Raw genomic sequence first — 12,097 nt, 5'->3', positions numbered from 1 at the left:
ATAGCAACTAAATGCAATGCATACTCCTTGTTTGGATCCTGATTTGAAATAAAAAGTTGTTAGAAGACAGTTTTAAGGTAACAAGGGGAATAAAAATATAGATATTAAATATATTAAAATTTTATTTTGTTTTGATTTTGTGTGTTTTGAAAGAGATCAATGTTGAAGCACTTATAGGTGAAACTACTATGTTTTCTAATATACTTTTTTAAATATTTTAAAAGGGGGAAAATAACATGAAAAGGGATAGATAAAACCAGAATACTAAGGTGTTGATTACTGACGAAATTGAGACATGGGTAGTATCAGAGACCATTTTGCTACTTTCTCTAATTTTGTGACTTTTTAAAAATTTCCATGATATTAAATTGAAAACAAAGTGAAGGGCTTTACTAGATCTCCAAAGTGAAGAAGGTTTATCTGGGTTCTCTGCACTCAGATGCAGTGAGCTTGACTTGAGCTTCCAGTCCTTATGCAGAGAGCAGACCAAGCAGACAGAGCTCTGTCTTTTGTTCTGATGCTTTCTCTGCCTACAGCTGCATATACCAGTCAAGGTCATTCAGGTCCCATTCTAGCCTTGAAAAAGTATCATCAATCTCTTTTTTGGCCTCAGTTCCAAACTACATTCTCCAGCACAATTATCCCTGAACTCTTCACTTTGGAAAATAAAACCTACCCTTTGAATCCAATTCAGCTTGGATCTGTATGATTATATTCTATCAGCAGAACCATGGAGGGCAAACAGTCATCTCAACCTGACCCGTAACTGCAGGGAACAAGCCAGATAAGAAAATGACAGAACAGCTGAATTGAAGAGAGGTATTTTGAGGATAAAGGAAAATTATACATGTTCCCAAGCTAAGGTCAATTTCCCAGAGTAATAGAAGTGTTAAAAAGTTGGGAAAGTGGGATTGAATGTCAAAGGAGGTCCCCAAGAAAATAGAATAAGGATCAAAGATAAAGCAGAAGAATTAACATCAGAAAGAAAGATAATTTCTTATTCTGTGACTTGGTAAAAGAAGGAGAATGATAAAAGAATCTACAGGAACAAGTTGAGCTAGGTATGAAGGAGATTGAAGTGATTTTTATCAGATGGGTGAAATCTTTGGAATAAGAAGGAAGAGAGAAAGAAAGAGAGAGAGAGAGAGAGAGAGAGAGAGAGAGAAAGGAAAAGGGGTTTTGCCAGAAGAACCACAGCAGTGGTATAAAGGATTACTTGGCTCCACTCTGGTGATGGCCCAGGAACTGAGCTGGATATTAGGAAGAGGACAGAAGACAGCTACCCAGTCTCCAGGTTCTCAATGGACCCTTGAATGCTGCTCCATGCTGGGCAGCCACATGGCTGGGCATGTCTGGCTCTCCAGTGCAGTAGCTCATTCGTATGCTATGGAAAGGCCCAGGAGAAGGGAAGCTGGCTCAGAAGGCGATGGGCAGAGAGAACACCATCATCCAGAAAATTTCACATATAGATCCCTTGTCTTTTCTCTTTCTTCCCAGTGTGCCTGCAGAGGTTCCTGAGGAACATCCCCAACTGGGGCTAAGTCAGATGTAACATCCTAGAAGACCCTGAAAATCACAGACAGTTCCTATGGCAACCTGTCTTCTGCTGAAATGATCTATACCATCCTTATTCTGTAACTGATTCTTAGAATTAATTTTTTTTCTCTAAACATAGAGAACATATGCTTCATGTAAATATACTTGTGGCAAAGCTGCATTTTTACAGAAAAATGTTACCAGCCTATTGAATGATTTTAAAATTAGTTTATCAATTATGTCAACACATTTGCTGGGATTTTACATATTCAGTCTAGGTATTTCCTCAGATAGTTGTACTTAGTGAGAAACACTCACTGTTCAAAAATAGCTTTAGGCCCTGGCCAGTTGGCTCAGTGGTAGAGTGTCAGCCCAGTGCGTGGTAGTCCCGGGTTTGATTCCTGGTCATGGCACACAGGAGAGGCAACCATCTGCTTCTCCCCCTTCCCCCCCTTCCCTTCCTGTCATGGTTCAGTTGATTCAAGCATGTCACCTAGGGTGCTGAGGATGGCTCCGTGGAGCCTCCACCTCAGGCGCTAAAAGAGAGCTCGGTTGCAAGCATGGTCCCAGATGAGCAGAGCATCAGCCCCAGATGGGAGTTGCTGGGTGAATCTCAGTCAGGGTGCATATGGGAGTCTGTTTCTCTATCTCCCCTCCTCTCACTTAAAAAAATAGCTTTAGTTATTGAAATAGAAGTTATATTTTATGAAAGTCACAAAAGAGAAAGCTATGTAAAGAGAATTAGTGGTTTTCTGGAATAATTTCCCACATAAAGCAATAAAAAATGTTAGATTTTATTTAATACCCAATATATACATGGCTATTTAGAGTATGGAGGAAAAGGGGCCACCTGCTGAACCTGACAAGCCCAGGGAAAGCCTTCATGGTGGCCTTACAGACATAGGGACCTAAGGTAACCACACAGGGTGGTCTGAAACTGAAACATATTTTAATCTACAAAACTGACTAAAGCCTAGTGAAAAATGTAGTTAAATAATCTCAGAGCAAAGTTTGGGGAAATAAAGGTTTAAAAATACAAAACGTTTTTAAAAAAAGGAATATTGAAAAAGATACAAATAATGGCTTGAATAGCCTAGGGGTTCAATACAAATAGCCCCAGGATGAAGAAATATAAAACTATGAGTTAAAAATTGGCTTTCTCCTATCTTGGCACTAATTTACTGAGAGACCAAAGACAAGTGTCTTCCAACATGGCCCTGAGTTCCAATAGTTTTAATTTTATATTTTAATCTTTTATTGATATGAATGTATCCCATTCTTATATCTACCCAAGGGAGGATCTCAATAAATGGATTGCAAAGAACTCCTGGCAGTTCTGTCCTGGCTTTGACCCATAATTACCTGAATACATAATATGTACAAAGCATTCCATTAAAGGAGATTATCTGGACTTCTTAGAAATTATAGGGAAAGTATCAGCAAGCTTTCCTCTTGGGTTGATTGAGTGAAGCATGTCAAGGGCTGTTCGAGTAACTGATTTTTCTTGCTTGCTCCAGGTCCTCACTTGCTTTGCATCTCACCACTGAGCAGACAGCCTCCTGAAATTGTTGCTGACCCCACCACATACAGGAATAGGTTAGTTACCAAAGGTGTTCAGAGTGATTAACGGTATAGAAACGATGTATGCTTTACGGATCTGACTCTTAACGGAACAGCTGATGGAAAGCAGTCGAGATTTGATCTGAATGATCCTCAAGATATGGAAGGGTAAAAAAATATACATCAAACCCAAGGAGTAATAGATGGTTAACTTCCAGGCTGTGAGACCGAGATCCTCAAGTTAGGGTGTAGATAATCATTGTATAGCACAGTGTCACCATCACCAGGGGAAAGCAGAAAGTAGTTGCAGTCAAAATTAGATTATACCATTTGATAATAGTGAGGTCCACACAGGCAGAGCTGTTGGTACTGGTGGTTGATGTGACCAAGGAAGTAATGGGAATGACAGTCGGCAGGAAAATGAGCCACACCACAGCACAGGCCTCCACGGCTGATCGAGTTTTATGAATGGGAAAGCAGTTCATCAGGTGATTGATCACAGAATAATGGAAGATGTTGAAGCAGGTGAGGAAGAGGATGTTGTTTTACGGGTTGGAATGAAAACCAAAGCGGATGAACTGGCCCATGAAATCCCCAAAGATCCAGCTTTCGTCATGGGCATAGTTAGGAATCAGAAAAGGGAGGCTGATTAGACACAGCAGGTCTGTGCCAGCTAGAATCAGCATGATGTTGGTGCTGCTCTTCCAGAGCCACATTTTAGAGCTGTAAGTGGGAATTGCCACTGAGTTCTCTGGAAAGCCCTCCAGAAAGATGAAACTGTAAATAACAGAAGATATATTTTCATCAGTGCAATTTCCAAGAGGAGTTGCATAACTGGGGAAATCAGAAGCATTTGCAAAATTGTCTGGTGGCTCATTCATGGTTGTCTCCTTTCCTCTTGCAAGAAAATAAGAACGTTCAGTTTGGTGATGTGAGTTGTCTGAGAAGTAACTCACTGATAAAAGAAAATAGACAATCTATATGATAGGATGAGGAAAACAATCATCCACTTTGAAATGAAAATTGCTCTAACATTTTAAATTTGTACTTTTTTCCCCTTTCATCGCCAAAGAGAATGTGTAGAGAAGAGATTGAATTTCTAAGAAAATGGCTGTGAGGCAAGTTACTAAAGACATCTAATAATAATATAAAAGTTAAATTATCATGAGAATTAAAAAAGAAGGATTGGGGGAAAAACCATGTGTAGTTGTGAAAAAACATTTAGCAAGCTTGATGTTGGGGCAAACCACAGAGTATCCCCATTCGAGATTTAATAAGACCCACCATTAACAAAGTGTGGGCCACTTAACCTCTTTAGTTGACAAAATGCTGAGAAGTCTTTATTATCTCCCTTTACTGAAGAAACTAAGGCTGAAGGAGGTTATGCGACCTGTTTGTGGTCACAGCTGTAGTTGTATGGCTGGGATTTCAGCCCACACCTGTCTGAGTTAGAAGTTATGCTCTTTCAACCTGACCTCACTGTGCTGCCTCTTAACCTGGATTAGCCTAGAAAAACTGATGGAACAGAGAGTGCAAAGGCATGAAAAGACTGAACATTAGGAATTTTTTAAATATCGATTTCATGCATTGCACCATTATACGTATGGTAAATTTCATCTCGAAGTTTAAGCTCTTCCGACCCATGTTAATAACTAACATAATTTGTTGATGTTTGTATGGGAGTGAGGGTGGGGTAGGAGGAGGAGCAGCAGTATCATGCAGCCTTAAGAACATGGGTTCTATCACCAGACAGCCTGACCTTGATTCTCAATTTGGCCAAGTAGCTTTGTGTCCCTAAGCAAATTATTTAGACTCTCCAGGGCTGGGAAGAGTGGGATTTGAGCATTCTACTTTTTGCTTCTAAGTGTTTTCTAAAATTTTAAGAATAAACTTTTGCAAAGAGAAATTCATAAAGATTATATATATATATATATGAAGAATTACTTACAACTGGCTTATTATTCGAATGCAAATAGCTGTTGGTAAAAATATATCCACTTACACACTTATGGAGTGCCCACTGTGTATTAATTAGGCACTCTGCCAGGTCCTAGAGATATAAAATGAATAACACACACAAATGCACGAGACACTATCACAGTCCACTGGGGGAGATGGACATGGAAGTAATTTTAAGAAAATATCACCTTACTTTATGTAACTGTCAATGTGTAAAAAGAAAAACAAGAAAATACTTGGGACACTACTGGGCACATGATAAGTCCTCAATAAATGTCAGGTAGTCCTTAATCACTAAGTCCTTCGATAGATGAATGATACAAGGCTACTAAGATCACAAGGAAGGGAGGGAACAGCTACTGGAGAATAACGGAGGGTACTAAAGGAAGTCACGTAGGAGGGAACATGTACGCTGACATTAGCAAGAGGATGGGAAAGTCATTCTAGGCAAGAAATGGCATGTGCAAAGGCACTGAAATATGACAGAATTGAGGAGGTCTGGGGGAGCTCTAAGTGACACTGGAAGATGAAGATGGAAAGGGAAAAAAATAGCTAATAATAAAGAAAATAGTGCTTCCAGTGTACAAAGCACTCCATCAAGTGTCTTACTTATGTGAATTTATTTAATTTCCACAGCAAAATAGTAATGTAGTGCCCTGATCATCCCCACTTTATAGATGAGGAAACTAAGGCACAGAAAAGGCACTAACTTGCTCAGGTCATACTGCTTCTTAGTCGTGAATCAAGATAGAGAACTGGGCAGTCTGTCTACAGAACTGGGCTGTCTCTAACAATGAGTAGGCAAGAGGGAAACAAGTGCTGTGTAATAATAAAAACGAATTCGACTTTATCCCAGAAGAGCTCAGTAAATCAGGCATTCTAACTTGTGTGATCCAGGGCTAAAATGTCAATAATAATGATACCTACCTCTTTCGGTTGAAAGAACACTAAATGAGTTAATACATGTAAAGGCTTTTGAAGGGTGCCTGGCATGCAGTAAGTGCTGTCTTAGTGCCTGCCATCATTACTGCTATTACCTGGCACTAAAACCCACACTTTCAAGCTTTTCCTCAACATAGTACAGAGGTGTATTTCAGACTGGCCCAACTTAACAAGTCTGAAATTAGTAGAATCCCTCCCTGATGTATGGTATTCAACATACTCTTCCAGATTCCACTTAGGGTGCAGATCAGAAAGCTTTTAGACATTTATTACTTATATTCTGAATGATTTGGGTAAAAAGTTAGCCTAGAGATGTGTAACGCTACTGAGCAGCTGCTAAGATCCTCACAGGAGAGGACAGTGCTTTCTGAGACTGTGTATTACCTACCAAAAGTGAATGTTTCTCTCCTGTCAAGTTACCTGACTCTCACTGGCGATGCTATTCATAGAACCAGCACCCACACAGTGGTGGAGATGATGGGAGGGAGGCTGACCAGCAAAGTGCTGTGAGGCCAGGAAAATACAAGGAATAACTTTTCCCTTGGTCAACACCCTTGGGTTCATGCATGGATAAGAGGCAGTAACTTACCCCCAACGAAACAGTCAGGGAGTCCCTGAAGCAGGCCTTCCTGGAGTCAGCTCTTGGTAAATCAAGATTTGCATCCACAGTGCTTATCTGTCAGTGCCTTGAAAACAGAAACATGAAGTCACCTCATACTCCAGAGGCCCAACACACAGGAAGTGCTCAATAAAATATCTGCCAATTACGTAAGAGAACAGTGAGTACAATAATATCAACAGAATTTATCTTGTGCTGAAGGGCTAGTGAAGCAGCAACTATTACTCAAAAACACAAATTTCATTTTTTAATGACTTTTAAAGTAAGGAGAAAATTTAATTCCTGCCATTGCCAAATAATTCCTCACTATGTTATGGGAAGATTTGAAACAATAATATTATCAGAAAGAGGCAGGTGGTAGGTAGAAACACCACTTTATTATTTGATAAACAATAGTTCAGCTCGGGATTTAATGAAGCTGACTAACCAACTGTAAAGGAGGAGGGGCTAAGAAACTTAACCTCTCTCCCATAAGTCTCACCCAAAGAATGGTTTGACTTTACAAAATCTGTATGAAGTTAAGAACAGCAGACAAAAACTGTTCTGGGCTTCGAGCCAAGTAGAATGAGGCAGTTTCTTCCCTCAACAATCTCAGGTCTTGTGTAGTTCACTGTCACCACCCAGAGCACCAGATGTCCACAAAGGGCTCATTTGCATTCAAAGGACATTAAAGAATAATGTGATGTGTCCCCTACTCTTTGCTACAACAGTGGATCTCACACCACCTGAACTGATACACTCTTTATAAACCAGAAATAATCTATTATGTATCAACATAACCAAATATATAATTCTGTACTAAACAAATGCTAGTGATCTGGGGTAATTGTTTGAAAGAAAATATTTCATAATCTTACCCTCTATTTATTTTATCTCAAATTGGGGAGAGATTGGGATTATTTGAGGCTACCTGCAGGAGATCAATGTTTTGGGAACACACAGCTCTCCTAATGCCAGCGTACCCGTGAGTCTCACACTGGGATTCCCACCAGACTTAAAGAGTGGCAGCATTTACTACTTTATGACTATGAAGCATTGCTGCCCATTTCATAGAAACAAGTGGAATTACTAATGTGATTTTTCAAGGGTATAAGAGACTGCAACTTGGACACCCTGACGTCCCTTAGGGCTTGCCACATGTAGGGAGTCCAAAGCTATGCTTTTAGCTATCTGATCTTTGGGAGACTCGAATAAAATCAATGGAATTTCTCAAAAATGCACACATAGACAAAAATTTTATGTACCATTTGGAGGTTTAGAGACTATCTTAACCTAATTTGCTTAATCTATGGCGATGAAACGACTAAAGGAAGGTGTTTCAGAGAAAAAGATTTTGTCAGTTTGCTCGTTGGGGGTGAGGGTGGGAGAGAGGATTGCAGGCCAGTGTCTCTGGGCTTTGTTCGCCATAAAGCCCCGCACCATACATGCAGTGTGAGCTAAGAACACATCAGTCCAGATCAGAGATGAACTCTGTTTTCAAAGTCCCCTAAAGACCCCACTCTTGGTCATGAAACCACGAGATGACACCACATTTCAGAATTTCTCCAGGTCTCCCTGAGACAAATCTCTCTCCATCCTAGGCCTTTACTTTCCCCAAATAGGCCCCTGCCCCCAGCCAGAATGTGGAGTGCTCTTGCTGTCTCCAAGAGACGTTGGGGGCCCCGGCTCTGGCAGCATCCAGTGCTGCAGCAGGGATGTTTCAGGAGCCATGTTCCCCCTAGGCGACGGGGACCCAGATCCACGCAGGTCCCTGCAGCACCGGCTCCTGCCTGCCTGCTGGGTCCTGCTCCCCCATCTTGCCTCACCTGGCGGCCTGGTTAGGGTTTGACTCTGGTAAACAAGGGTGCTGTAAGTGAATATAGCCCAAGTTTAAGAGAAAGAAAGGTTGGAAAAGACCTTCTGGGGTGACAGACATTTGAGCATTTCCCTTGGTAACCAAGATTTCCAGACAATCTTGGATAGATATCCACGTGACGCTGAGGAGAGGATGTAGAATAGGACAGTAATGCAAAAACAAAAGAAGCCTGGAAAATCCAGAGAAAGGGAAGGAGTAACAAAGTGCGGAACTGGTCAGGAGTTGGGGGCTCAGTCCTTGGGCCAGTGTGATCTTTTGGGATGTACCATTTGGGCAGCAGTCAGTGCTTCTTAAAGCTGATTACTCTGGCCTGACTAGGCAGTGGCACAGTGGATAGAGCGTGGGATTGGGACATGGAGGACCCAGGTTCAAAACCCGAGTTCACTGGCTTGAACACGGGCTCACCAGCTTGAGCTCGGGGTTGCTGGCTTGAGCATGGGATCATAGACATGACCCTGTGGTCGCTGGTTTGAGCCCAAAGGTTGCTGGCTTGCAGCCCAAGGTCACTGGCTTGAGCAAGGGGTCACTCGCTCTGCTGTAGCCCCCCAGTCAAGGCACATATGAGAAAGCAATCAATGAACAAACTAAGGAGACTAAGGAGCTGCAACAAAGAATTGATACTTCTCATCTCTCTCCCTTCCTGGCTATCTGTCCCTCTCTCTGTCTCTTTCTCTGTCACACACACACACAACTAGAAAGCTGATTACCCTGAACTTAACCAAAAATAGATGACAGTATTGACGATTTTCCTGGGCAACACCAGCAAAATGTTACATTTCGAAAAGAAGTACAGCACAGATTTGAGATGGACTTTGGGTGGGTTTTAGAGAAAGTTAAATGCTTTTAAGAAGGAAATTCAGTAAAAAGTATCAATTTATAAAAAAAAAATATGAAGGCTGAGAACTGACAAAAGTGACAAAAGGTAATAGTGTGAGATCCAGTTTTCTTGGGATATTTTTTTAAGTATATCTAAAAGAGTGTGCGGAAGAGTCAGTCGGAAAAAGTAACATGAGAATATACTGTGAGCCTCAATTCCCTCTCTGCAGTCCTGGTTGGGAGAAAGCAGGCTGCCATGAATCATGAGTCCTGAAGCCTGCAAGAAAACTATTTCTGCCAACACCCTAAGGAGATTAAAGCAGATCCTTTCACACCGAGTTTTTGATAGGAACCCAACCATGGCCAAGAGCTTGACTGTAGCCTGGGCAAAGGACCAGATGAGTCGTGCTTGGACTCCTAACCCTGGACTCACAGAAACTGTGAGGTTAAATGTGTGTTGTTTTAGGCCACTAAGTTGGTGGTAATTTTTTCACAGCAATAAGTAACTAATACAGAGTTCAGTGAGAATTCTGTATCTAATTACATAGGTAATGGGGAGCCATTACAAGTGTTTGAGCAGGAAAGTGTAATAAAAGCTAACTGAAATGTGTTTAGCACTTTATTGTCCACTACTTTTGCTGGTGGGCAGGCATTTCATTTAAATATTGTATCAGGAAATTTCTACCAAGAAAAAAAAAGGCATCCCAGGAAACTACTTGAAGAAAGGAACCAAGTTGTTACCTTAAAGATTCAGTCTTTCACATTTCTGATATAATTTATATATCAAGTTGCATCTATTATATTATATTTTGGTTATTTGTTCAGGTTTTCATATTCTGGTGTTTATTTTTGTGGTTAAGATTTTATTTTCTCATTTTCTTTTTTGGACCTTTGAAACTATAGAATGAACGATGGACTAGAATCACATGGTTCCTTAAGCTATTTTCTTGTTTTAGAGAAGAGAAATAGATTCAGGGGTGAATACCAAACTCTTGCCAGTTTATGGGAAAGTTTCCTATACCAGCATTTACACAAACATTATCTTTGTTTTACCTCTATGACCATGAAGGACGGTGCCACACACCATGCACACACTTAGATACTCACCATGTAAAACTACATCCACACTCTTTTGCTGAGGTACATATAATGCAATTGTGACTTTTGTGAGCCCCAATGGCATTAATAATGACCAGCACAGGATGGTTACATTTGAAGAAAACAAAAGAAAATTGCTCCAGCATTAATCTCAACTTCTGTGTCCCTACTCTGTTCTACTCACTATGTGAATAGAACATTAATCTCTCTTATACTCTGACAGAAGTGCAAAGACTGAGATTCTTTGAGGCTGAAGTAATAATTTTTTTTATAGCTTGTTTTTTTATTTATTTATTTTTAATTTTTATTTATTTATTCATTTTAGAGAGGAGAGGGAGAGAGAGAGAGAGAGAGAGAAGGGGGGAGGAGCTGGAAGCATCAACTGCCATACGTGCCTTGACCAGGCAAGCCCAGCGTTTCGAACCGGCGACCTCAGCATTTCCAGGTCGACGCTTTATCCACTGCGCCACCACAGGTCAGGCTGAAGTAATAATTGTTTGCATTTTTTAGAGCAGTCAATGTTGATAAAATTACATTCATCTAATATTAAAAAAAATCTGTTACTAGAGATTCCTTTTCCTTTCCCCCTCTGTTAGAATCTCTCTTCTTTCATTAGACTCTTTAGAGGACATTAGGCCACCATGAGCTGTTGAAATTTGTTTGCCTACCCTGTTAGTATCTTATATCACTCTTCCCTTTCAGCGACCACATTGAGCAATGTCATCTTGTTTTCTTTGTCATGCTTCTAAGTTTAAATTAAAATGCCTCAGAAAAAAACAGGATAGGCTCTGTAATTTCTTTATTATAGCATTTTATTTTTTTTACTTTATTATTATTATTATTATTAATTTTAATGGGGTGACATAGATCAATCAGGGTACATAGGTTCAGAGAAAACATCTCCAGGTTACTTTGACATTTGATTATGTTGCCTACCCATCACCCAAAGTCAAATTGTCTTCTGTCACCTTCTATTTGGTTTTCTTTGTACCCCTCCCCTCCCCCACCCCTCCCTTTCTTTCCTTTTGACCTTTTGGATTGCTTTCATGATTAATTTTTTTCTAGGGTCCTGTTGAGACTACAGATGACTGTACACACCTATTAACCTCTGAAAAATCAAAGTTAAAATCTGATTTGAGTATTAAATCTTATACAGTTTTCAACTAGCCTGGGCTTTATGAATAATAATCCAGACAAGTTCACCCCATGATGGACAGGCTCTGTGTGTGGAGGAGTTGTTGTGAATAAAATATTGAAATGGAACACAATGCATTTAAGATGTGAAGGTAACATCGTATTTAATCTTAGAGTGGCTTGTCTTAGTGCTCACGTTTAGGGAAAAAAAATTAAAAACACAAGTAATTCAGTGATGGGTGCTCTTTCTATCTTTGACTTTTTATAGACACTCCTCAAGTCTGTTCTTTTCTGCTTTGTGCCTGATATATGATTGTTAATTAAAATTGTTAAACTGTCTATTGTCCCTTCCTTCCTAATTATACAAGATTGGTACGTCTTCAAATGAAAAATAATTAAATTCTCTTTCATTTTAAGTCCTGTTTTAATTTCAGTTGTGAGGTTGACTGTATCCAGACTTTTGTAAAATTCTTACAACTGTATCGTGATAGTTAAAGAGACACCAAGTCCTGTCTTTGATTAACCTATTCCGTCTTCAAACATGGTTATTCTTGGCTTTTACAAACCTCTTTACCCCT

The 12,097-nt window shown here is 40.1% G+C and overlaps 1 protein-coding gene across 1 annotated transcript; it reads right to left on the bottom strand.

Moving 5' to 3' along the window:
• Positions 1 to 3,011: 3,011 nt before the first annotated feature.
• Positions 3,012 to 3,977, bottom strand: OXGR1 (oxoglutarate receptor 1). Its single transcript, XM_066383701.1, is given in 3 exon segments — positions 3,012 to 3,097; positions 3,100 to 3,311; positions 3,313 to 3,977. Coding segments are annotated over 3 exon segments (963 nt in total).
• Between the last annotated feature and the right edge of the window lie 8,120 nt (positions 3,978 to 12,097).

Source organism: Saccopteryx leptura, chromosome 4, assembly GCF_036850995.1.
Source record: "Saccopteryx leptura isolate mSacLep1 chromosome 4, mSacLep1_pri_phased_curated, whole genome shotgun sequence".
NCBI classification, from domain to species: domain Eukaryota; kingdom Metazoa; phylum Chordata; class Mammalia; order Chiroptera; family Emballonuridae; genus Saccopteryx; species Saccopteryx leptura.
Note: the sequence above shows the minus strand (reverse complement) of the source record. Positions and strands in the feature narration are given on the sequence as shown.